General features: G+C 38.9%; 1 protein-coding gene across 3 annotated transcripts in view; it reads right to left on the bottom strand.

The window, feature by feature from the left end:
• Positions 1-1,258: 1,258 nt before the first annotated feature.
• Positions 1,259-10,824, bottom strand: part of ARHGEF38 (Rho guanine nucleotide exchange factor 38) — a 40,327-nt gene continuing 30,761 nt past the window's right edge. For 2 of the 3 annotated variants that reach the window (XM_085058325.1, XM_085058327.1), the window contains exons 10-15: positions 8,932-9,252; positions 7,005-7,145; positions 5,636-5,834; positions 5,198-5,454; positions 4,329-4,471; positions 1,259-4,227 (exon numbers count right to left, since the gene is read on the bottom strand). In XM_085058325.1, the coding sequence (XP_084914451.1) occupies positions 4,083-4,227; positions 4,329-4,471; positions 5,198-5,454; positions 5,636-5,834; positions 7,005-7,145; positions 8,932-9,252 (1,206 nt within the window). In that variant the 3' untranslated portion in view covers positions 1,259-4,082. Of the gene's footprint in view, positions 4,472-5,197; positions 5,455-5,635; positions 5,835-7,004; positions 7,146-8,931; positions 9,253-10,824 lie in introns of all 3 variants that reach the window. The other variant, XM_085058326.1, reaches the window with a different exon arrangement.

Below are 10,824 nucleotides of genomic sequence, written 5' to 3'. Positions count from 1 at the left end.
GCTTTCTGCTTTGATGTTATAGTTAGGATGGAATTAACAACTGTATTTTCAGGAAAGGAGTCTGTTTTACAGGCTTGTTTGACTGAAGTTATGTGTCAGGTTGAGGAATGTAGTGTAGGGCAGGAAGAAGGAATGCCCAACTGAATTTAGAGAAGCATGCCTCTTGTTTAGAAAAAAATAACTGGAAAGTAGTACTGTGATTTTTCTATCCCCAAACCAAATTCTGTGTTATTTACTATAAAAATATCTACCTAACTTTCCTTAAATTGATTTTTTTTTTTTTGTTTAGAAATTGGTGTGGTAATATTTTGCTTCCACTTAAATATAGTGGCTTTTCATAGATGCCCAAATTTTGATACCTTCAGTAATATGAAATGATAGGTTGCTCTGGTGCCATGAGTGCTCCTTCAGGCTGGACTAGGGGATGCTGGTGATATCTGGGTCTAAAAGGAAAGGTGTAACACAAGGTTCTGTGATTTGCAAAATTTTATCTACCACAGATAAAATTAAAAAAAAAAAATAGAAAATAGAAAAGAATAGAACAATGCTGGCATCTGGAATCTTGAGGTGTATTTTTAAACTTGTTTAGTGTTTTGATAGTGCTTGAAAAGTTCTAATGTACTGATCAATAAGCTAAGATACATCTTAAAATGCTGCATTTCTATCTATTTCCTCTGCTAACTTTGCAGGCAGCTCTTGAACGGCATATAAAGATTTTTGCTTCTGAAAAACATCTTGTTTTTTAAAAAAAAGAAGAAACATCTTTATAAAAATAGATTTTTATTATTACAATAATTTAAAAGAAGATTTTTTTCACTATTTCTGAACAAACAATATTAATAGGAATTAAAAGTAATAGGAATTATCAGTAACAGCTCTATGGGAACAAGGATTGTCATGGCTGTGGTTCCTAGTGCAGGTGTTAGATTCACATCATGTATCTTCATTTTTAAAAGCTATCTGAAAACGACAGCAGAAGTATACTTTAGTGTTTGAAGGAGGTAATTACTCAGTGAAGCTTCCAAAGACGAAAAGTCAGAAGGAATAATTCTTCAATCTGTGTTTGCATTGAAAAGCTGAACCCCTGCTTAAAGTTCACAAGCACCATCCAGCCAGAAGATGATAAAGCACAGAGGTGCCAGAGGACAGAGCAAAGGACTCTGCTGTTCACTGGCTTGGACATTTTCTGGATTATCAGTGGCAACACTAAAAAATATTCCCTGAATGGAGAAACACTTCAGTTTGAGTGGACCCAATCTTGGAAGTACTTGTATTTATATTTATTGTCACAACAGCACAAGGAAGTAAAATGCACATTTGAACAAATGCAAGATCAATCCAGTAAACTGCAGCCTGTCCCTGCTTCAGTCAAAATTAATTAGTTTTGTCTTTAATGAGAATAAGAAAGCTCTTAAAATAATGGAACCTTTCCTACTTTAAAAAAATCCAGCAGCAAAACCATTCCATGTTCTTAGGAATTTCTGGAGCCCTAACACAGCTCAGTTTCTAGTATTTAAAGCACTATCTTAACAAAAATGTGACTGAGCAAGTCTAATATGAATTGTTGTAAATCTCTTTAATTTGGAAGGCTTTTGATTCAAGGAGCATCTCTTAATTGTCTTTAATTGCTGTTTACATTCATTGGTTTTACACAAAAATAAAATTTTGCAATATATTCATAATATCAAATTATAATGTTAAACACTTTGAATTTCTGAAATGGAGTAAGCCAATCCACCTGGGTAGCTAATTAAGTACTTTTTCTGCATCCCAAGTTATGAGGCTGTAATAAAGTCATATAATTATCCCACAATATAAAAATTATGGGTCTTGATCATACACTGGGATTTCATTTGGCCTACTAGGAAACCCAGAAACTCAAAGAAGTTTAGGTCATCAACTCCAGCATATTTCATCCTTCATTCCTTGTTACTTCAGGATCAGGATACCTAGCAAATGTTTTGGAGAGCAGTATTTGAGTATGCTTTGAGACACCTTCACAGAGTCTGATTTTTCATAGGCAGTGTACTTACCACTCAAAATCAGAGCTCTCCGTGTGACTCAAGCTGAGTTCTCAGCGCTAAAGCTTCAGAAATCTCTCTTTTCCTGACTCTTTCCCTTGATTAATTTCACTGTCTGAAATACAAAACTTCATCACTGTGCTTACATGACTGCATTAAGCCTATTAAGTACAATTCAGTCATTTCTAAAACTGTTTCAAATATTGCGAAGTATAGATCATCTCCAAGTAAAATATTCTAAATTGTAAGACATAACTGAAAACCTTCTTTTGTGTATTTCCCCATAATCTCAAAATATAAAAGCCAAAGCAGTGCAAGGGTAGGGGTGAGTCTTTCAGTCCATTCTTCCAAGCTGATACTCTCTCTCCACTTTATTTTCTTCATTTAACCAAAGGTGAAGCTTTCCATAAAAGCAGATAAATCCATTCATAAAATGATTGCGAACCCTTTTTCCTTGCTATGAGAACAGCAAGATTTAAATGCCTGAGGTGATGTACAATAAGGCAAAATAATGCTTTATCTATTACTGCTCACTGGATAGCAGTAGTTCACAGAGATTCCCACACCAGATTCTGGATATCTATCTCAGAGAACTCTAAAAGTTTCTCTATCATATGATTTAATCCAGCAAAAATTTCAGGTTTAATCTCTGTGATCCACTGCATTCAGTCCTTGAGCAAGACTGACAACTTTTTCTACCCTTTTATGAAAATAGTCTGAAATTTGAGGACATTAAAGAAAATGAAACCAGGTTCATTATCATAGCAAAAATTATTATATATATCAACTGCCCTAACTTTTCTCACCCTTTGTTCACTGGCAGGTTATTTTTTGTTACATCTCGCTAAGCATTTTGAATAATTTAATCTTCAAGCCCCACTCTTCACCTATGGGAAGCAGAAACTTAGACAAAAGCTTCAGAACAATTTCTGTATACCCTCAAGCAGCAACACTACCCACCCCCTGCACTTGGTTTTGACAGTGTTGTCATTTTAATCATCAGTACAAGCAATTATGCAACACAGAAGATACCTGACAGGAGTTTGCCTTCAGTTACACTATTTGCTGCAAGCATTATCACTTTTTGGTTTCCTCTTTGCAGTGCTTTGCACAAGAAGGTCTTTGCTTATCACTTAGGGGATCTTGGCATTGCTCTGTTGAAATACCTTGTGAAGAACACTTAGATACCAATGGGAATCACAAGGAGGTGTTTTCTGTCACCACTGAGTCTATCTTGAGTGCAGGGCACCAGCCTGACCTAGGAATCACTGTAGTCAGTGAACCTAAAGAAGCTTATTCACTACATATTATGATCTCTGCATCTGTCTTAAGGAATCAGAGAGGCACTAAATACTCATTGAAAGGCACCACTTGACTTTTCTTCCTTTTTTTTTTTTTAATCAGTAAAACTCCCAAGACTCATAACACAGGTTTCATTTCACTACACAGATCTTGCACTAAAGCAGTTAGTGTGGAGACATACGTGGATTTCAAACCTGGGGCACTTCCATATTGCTACAAACTGTTCCTACCATATGAAAGAGTTGTGTAATTCATTTGAAAATTATAACTTCTTTATGTCACAGTACCTGTTTCATGTGTCCCCTCTTTTCCTACCTGCATTTCCATACTTAACTAAACATACCTTCTTCCCGGGGACCAGTCACTGGAACCACAACACTTGGTATGTTTTAAGTTAAAATGAAAATGAAAATATGAAGCCCTTTTTCTTTACCCATTCCAATACCCTCCACTGAGAAAAAAGGTTCTTTACAAAAGCAGCTGAGGATAAAAACAGACAATCAAAAAACTCAAGTTTTAAGATGTGTCTGTGTTCATTGAGATAACAGTTCAGGGACAACTCAGCCTACACTATCGCTGATGACTGAATTTGTCTTTTTTCAAGGCTAATTCTCTTCATCTTGAATATTATTTGCTAAATATCATGGAAGAAAAATGTAATTTCATCTGTGATTTGTACTTGTAGGTTGAGTCTTGATGTACGACGCTTTGACAAAAGAGAAAATTATGGGGTAATAGAAAAGCAAGCTCTTCTGGATGTTAATCAGAATCAGTCTTCCTGTTAAATGTTTCCTCCCTCAGGTCTTGACAAGGTGATGGCTTTTGGAGGATGGAGGTTCTCTCTGTGTGCTGGATACCATAGCTTCTGTCAATCACTTGTGAGCTTGCTTTGCTTGCTGCAAACCTAACAGATGATTATTCTGTCTGCTTCAGAGAGTCTGGCTCAATAGGCACTTCCCCTCCTAAGCATATGTCATCCTCCCTAGATAATTAGATGGTACATACCCCTTCTGACCTTTTGCTTCAGCTAGCCACCATTCCTTATTGCCACTCAGGTCAGAAAAGCGAAGTATCCTCACCCTCTGGTACTCCTGAAGGCTGAGCTCATGATCACTTCTAGCTTGAAATGCAAAAACAGCATAGAAGACCTGAAAAAGGAAAGCCACATAAACCAAAATCAGAATTGAAAAATGTAGCCCCATCTTACCAGGTAGTTGTGTATCAGTAGGAGTTCTGTATGCAGAAACATGTAATAACATGTACAAACCAGTGTTCAACTACATGGCCTACATTTTATAGAAGGGGCCAAAATAAAAAGTGAAATTGAAGGATCTGGGGAATTCTGCATGAGGAACCAACTAAGCTCCCAGACCTCATCACCTTGCTACACTGGTAAGGTTTTCAGCTCACACCAAGTGGCCGTGGATTGGATGAAGAACTTTTCAGCACGGTTTTCTTGGGGAGAATCACCTTTCCTAAAGCTCCTGGACTCAAATATGGCACATGGGTCACTTCTCTGCCTTGCTGATCAGCATTCTTGTCACAGCTTTTTTGTCAACAGTAAATTGAAAGTCCCCCAAACAGCTATTTTGCAGGCTCCTGCTCCATAGGAGAACCTTGAGGCATAAGTGAGGTGGGATAATGCAACAGTGTATTTTCTGTGACACAGGACTGCAATTCACAGTTTAACTGATTCTCTTTTCCTACCTCATAGCTATTTAAGAGCAGAGGATAACAAGTTCCCATGTCACAGTGACAGATCAGTGCCACTCTTTTCCAAAGTAAAAGAAAACCATTTAAATTACAAACAGTATAATTCTGGATTTGAAATAGGAACAAGAAGAAGACAGGCACAGTATGTGTATCATACTTACTTGCTGATCATCCATATGCTGAAAAGCACCAGTCCCTGTGCCATTAATTGTGGGATTTTCACAGAACTGGAGAGGTGAGCTGGTGTCACTCCTCTGGTACCCTGGACTTCTTATACTGCTGTCAGCAGAGGGCCGTGAAGAGACAAAGAGGCTGATATCATCAAAATCATCACCAAAGCCGTTTTCTGCTACATCCTTCTGCGCTTTGGCTGGATTGTAAGGCCTCAGGAAGGAGGAATACACGTATCCTGTGAGGACTAGAAACCAGAATAAAGAGACAGAAAATAAATAAACAGCAAAACACTGCTAAAATAATCTCAAAACCAACCATTTTATGCAGCTGTCAGTATGACAGCGGCAAACAGATGGGGCCAGAATGAAAAGAAATCAATATCCCAAAGGGAAGCTGTTATTGGGATATTTGTGCAGAGAACTTACTTCCTGTGTCAACAAGCCATCTGCTTGTGCTTCCAAAGGGGTCCTTTTGCTCCACAACAGCCACCAGTTCTCCTTCATGCAAATCAATATCGAATTCCTGTGCGGCAATGCACTTGCGCTTAGCCTGGTACAGCGACTCCGTGCTGTACGTGGACAACAGCTTGGACCTGTCATCTTCTGTTTGGCGTGGGGACTCCAGCTGACAAGCAAAAAAAAAAATCATATTCATCCTCAGGAATGCTGAGGCCATTTCTAGATAAAAATCTGTGTATGCCTCACGTGGCAACTGACCCAGTGTTTTTACACACAGACCAAGGAGTTACTAACATGGGGACCAAATCTCCTTTGCACACGCGGGAATGACATGTCCCACTGCTGTATAAACAGGTGAGCAATAAAGGGCAGATTTTAAAGAAATGTAGGAATTTCACTAATTAAAGACCTCTTAGTCTGTCCTCTGCTCTCAAAGAGCTGGTGTTCTGTATGTGAACTGCCTCTTGCTTAATTGCTTTTCCGTAGCCATGACCTTTGTATTCCTGTGTAATATCACAAAAAAAGCATAATCCAAAAATGGGCTGAGGTGTGCTAAGACCACATAACAACTTGCATGATAAGGCAGTAGGCAAAAAAAAAAAAAAAAAATCAGTGGTACCCAAACTGGCTGCTTTTTGGGTGAAATAACCTCTCCAAATGAGAGCAAGAAACAATTTACTGCTGGAAGCATATTGATTTCAGGCTTTGGTTAGAGGGCAGGGAGGGGGTGCTGCACATCAATGGGATCTTGACATACCACAGAAGAGGGAGAACATGTGACTTTACTGATTCTAAAAAGAATTCTACAATTGCCTCAGCTTCCCCTGTAAACCTGCACTCAAGCATTTATTTTACTGTAAACTAGACTCCTAAAACCCCCAGAAATGTCTGATGAGATTGGGAACACAGATTTCATGGTGGATTTTCTGAAGCTTCTGTGGGTGTGTATGTTTTTGCATATATGGGTAAACACCAGCACAAATAACCACAGCTGAGCACAAGGAAAAGATCTTCTGAATTAGAAGACTAAGATGCACTATTAGAGTACTTAACAAAAGAAGTTACCAAAGTTTACATACAACTTAACCTTAACTTGTGCTTAAAGGCCTTAGGACAGTCAGAGGTAATTTCAAGTGGATTTTCAAGATATTAACATGAAAAAAAGTGAAAAATCTTCAGAAGTTACTGGTCAATGCAACAGCTTCACTCCAACAACCTGATTCAGAGTCACAGTGAAGAGACAAAGCCCAAACCTTTAGGTGGCATAAATACGGATTTGTTTCAAAAGTGGTCAAAAGAGGATGCTTCAAACACAATTTGGGTGTATGATACTCACCGGAGAAGGAACAGGTTTCTTTTTTTCCAAGCTCAATTTTCTCTCAATAAAGGTTGCACCGCTGTTTTCTTTTACAAAATTCAGCTTGTGAACCTCCTCTATCAATTGATTCTGCACTTCACAGATGCTTGAGGAGGACAGCTGCAAACACAAATGTGGGTTAGATCTCGTGTACAAAATGGTAGGGAGATTGGAGAGAGCAGATTTAGTTTATTGGGCTGAATGCTAGGACTCAGGAAATCTGACAAGTTGTGTCTATTTTCTGCAGAGCCCATAGGCAGCGTACTCTCTATGAATAAGATGTAAAGAGAAGAAAGGTCCTTGCTTAAACAAAGTTTCTAATAAATGCTATTACATTTAAAAGACATAGCAATTGAAGTAAAATCATTAAAAATGTTCTGAACAGTGATGAAAATGAAGAGCCTTGCATTTATGCTACTGAGCCACCTGCTTTCAGATGCAAATGTGCATCTCAGCAGCTATCAGTGGCCAATGTGCTGCAAGGCTTGGAGTAGCTTAGCCCACAGCTGTGTGTTTGTGCAACTGAGTGCTGCCAACAGGTTAAAAATTGTTGGGTAACTGAGTCTCTGTCTGTGGCACTGAATAAGTGCTTTCGGTCTATGCCTAATACCAAATGCATTTGCTGATGTAAACAGAAAAAAACGAAAGAGAAGGTAATTTTGTAGCCAGACCCTCACAGAAAGCAATGCTCAGTACAACAGCTTTCAAACATGAAAACGTTAAATTATAGGGATGAAATTTCTTCATGCAGAAAAAGCCTTCATTTTCCCATTAAACACCATAGCTCTATGTTTTGATCCTGACCTTGCTTGCTTAATTTTTCAGCTGCCCCTTACTATAATGTGCTCTGTTCAAGCCTTGATGGAAAGAAATACTCCAGGATTGCCTTACTACAATGTGTTTCCCAAGCAGCCTTGCTTCTGTTCAGGTGAGTGGATTTTTCTGTGTGGAAGGCATTGTTCCAGCTGTGTTTCTCAGGGGCTTTGAGTCCTCCAGGCAAGGCTATTCCTTACTGCCCAGAAATGTCTGCAGGAGCTTCTGCATCATATTTAGGTTTAAAAGCAACTTGATTTTCATAAAAATTATTTCATCAGATCTAACTTGTTTCTCTTTTGCAGTCACCTGTGAATCTGCAGGTATAGCAGCAAAAGAAGTGTTCATGTAATTTCTTTCTTACAATTTCACATCCTGTGTTTCCTGGACTAGTCAGAGTAGATGCTAAGAAATGCTAACAGCTGCCTTCCTTTAGCCTTAATGTAATATTCTTGCCATCACTATCACTGTAACAGTGGGAACAGTTCCATTAGGATCATTCTTGATGAAAAGTCCAGGTCTGACAAAAGTTCAGAACATAAGTTTCTCAGAACTCAGGTCTCTGGAGTGACCTTATTGTGGCCTTCAGTAGGTAAAGGGAGCCTATAGAAAAGCTGGAGAGGGATAGTTTATAAGGGCATATAGTGACAGGACAAGGGGAAATGGTTTTAAACTGGAAGAGGTTTAGATTAGTTTACTGTGACCGTGGTGAGGCATTGAAACAGGTTGCACAGGGAAGCTGTGGGTTCCTTGTCCCTGGAAGCTTTAAAGCTCAGGTTGGATGGGGCTTTAAGCAACCTGGTCTAGTTGAAGGTGTCCCTGTTAATGGCAGGAGAATTGGAACTAGGTGGCCTTTAAGGTCCCTTACAACCAAACCACTTTGATTCTATGAACTTAATCTTTACTGAGCTTGCAAAGGGAAAAAACCCCAAATTTGACTGTGCTTAGCAGAACAAACAAAATCACAAAATCAGTAAATCAGTGTAGCTTTGTAGATAGGTGTCCTACATAACTTTAGCCAAAGCATACAGAAAGAAAAAGACATAGCCTTTCTAAAAAAGGGTATAGCTACACCTGTTTCTAATGTACTTACTGGAACAGGCACCACAACAGCAGAATTTGATTGAAGTGCTGCAAACATAGTATTCCTGAGGAGGGTGATGAAGCAATGTAGGCAGTTCAACACAATCTTTTTTGCTGCTCTGTTGAATACCTGAAGTTCTTCCACGAGCTGTGCATTTAAAGCCTCATAGTCTTTCTTTGCCAGGTCCAGCTCTTCTCCAGCTGTCCTCTGCAGGCAGCTGTTGTAGTCCAACAGCTTGTCATAGCGCTTCTGGATGAGCTTCTGAGGGCCTGGAAACAGGGCTTGGAGTGCTGAGAGGGGAGTCAAGACAAGCTTGTCCAGCTGAGCCATCTGGAAAGTACAACCCAGAGCTACTCATTACCTTATTCATACAGTTCTTCAGACCCCATAAGAGGGTGAGCTGATGGCAGCCTATTGAGCAATCTGTTAATCGCTCTTCACAAAGCATTGCTGTCAGAGGGAGTTTCAAGCAGGGTCCAGCATGACTTAGAATCTCCCTCATAACAGGAGGGGGATCAGTATTTCAGCTTAGGGTGTCTGCTAATGGCAGTGGTCCCTGGGAGCATGCAGCCTGAGGTGCTGCCCCTAGGGAGCTGCCACTGGGGGAGAACAGCAAGGACTCCTTAAGTGATCAGATAAAAATGTGATTTCCTTAACTGAGAGGCCCACACCAATATACAGTCTAAAGGCAATGAGGTCTTATTAAGTGGCAGTCATGAATTCCCTCAAAGCTGCTTTGCTTTTTTTTTTTCCTGGAAACAGCTGTAACTCAATTCCTGTTTAAGCAAACACAAACAATCACTTGATTTGATTAAATTAGGTTATGCTTGTTGGTTTTATCTCTAGTAATCAACAAAATTAGACACCTGGTAAAAAAACAGTCTTTCCTCAGACTTTTCCATTAGTCTCTAATTGTCTCAAGGGATTAATATTGCATGAAATAAAATTTATTTTTGTAAGTCATTTATTCAAATACAGCACAGGCTTGTAGTGAGTGAAATTCATCATCATATTAAAGCTCTTGGACATTCTGTGTGAATTAAGTTGTTGGGTTGAATGTGAGAATAAAAAAGCAGCTGCCTCTGCATTCTCTGAAACATACCACAGCTGAGGACAGATCCATTTTAGCCCCAGAGTTGCTCTCCAAGGCCAAGATGATTTACACTGGCTAGATAGCTCCTATTTTATTTCCACCTGAAAAACTGGGCTGTGTTTAGTGAACCGACTTTGATGCATTAAGAAAACAATTCTTCCAAACTGCTGGACCTGATTTCTGGAAAAGAGGCTACTGGGAATTTCTGCCCTAAAATTTTCCAGAAAATCTACTGAGAGGGGAAGATATACCTGATTGACAAACACACAAAGGGAAAAAACCAATTAACCTGAGCCCATTGCTGATATCTCCCTTGATAATAACCTTTCAGGAAAACATGTGAAGAACACTATGGGCTGTTCAGTGAGAACATCTGCTCATTGTGCAATACCAAGCCAAAAGTGCTTAAAAAAACTTGTATACCTAGGATAGGGAATCCTTGTAATCATGTAAACCCAAGTCACAGAAATAAACAGGTAATAAGTAGAAATAAGCAACTATTACTAACAGTGTCCACAGTTAAAATAAATAAAATTAAGTTGCTAGGGTTTTTTAAAATTACCTAAGACTTCAGAATAGCAGGGTCATGAGCCAATAACTGTTACAATTCTTTTTCTAAAAAGAAGTTTTCTGTTTCATCTATTGTGGAATTACTTCCACTTTTATGTTTCTGACTATGGGGGCAGCTTCCATACTGGACACATTCACCACTGCAATGATAGAAAGGTATTCTTTTGCACTTTACGCAATCATTCATTGTAAAGACATTAAAAATATCGTTCTAATTATTAATTTTTGAGATACTTTTT

The sequence above is a fragment of the Lichenostomus cassidix genome, chromosome 4 (genome assembly GCF_008360975.1).
Source record: "Lichenostomus cassidix isolate B80296 chromosome 4, HeHo_3.0, whole genome shotgun sequence".
NCBI classification, from domain to species: domain Eukaryota; kingdom Metazoa; phylum Chordata; class Aves; order Passeriformes; family Meliphagidae; genus Lichenostomus; species Lichenostomus cassidix.
This window is presented reverse-complemented; position numbering and strand designations above follow the sequence as displayed.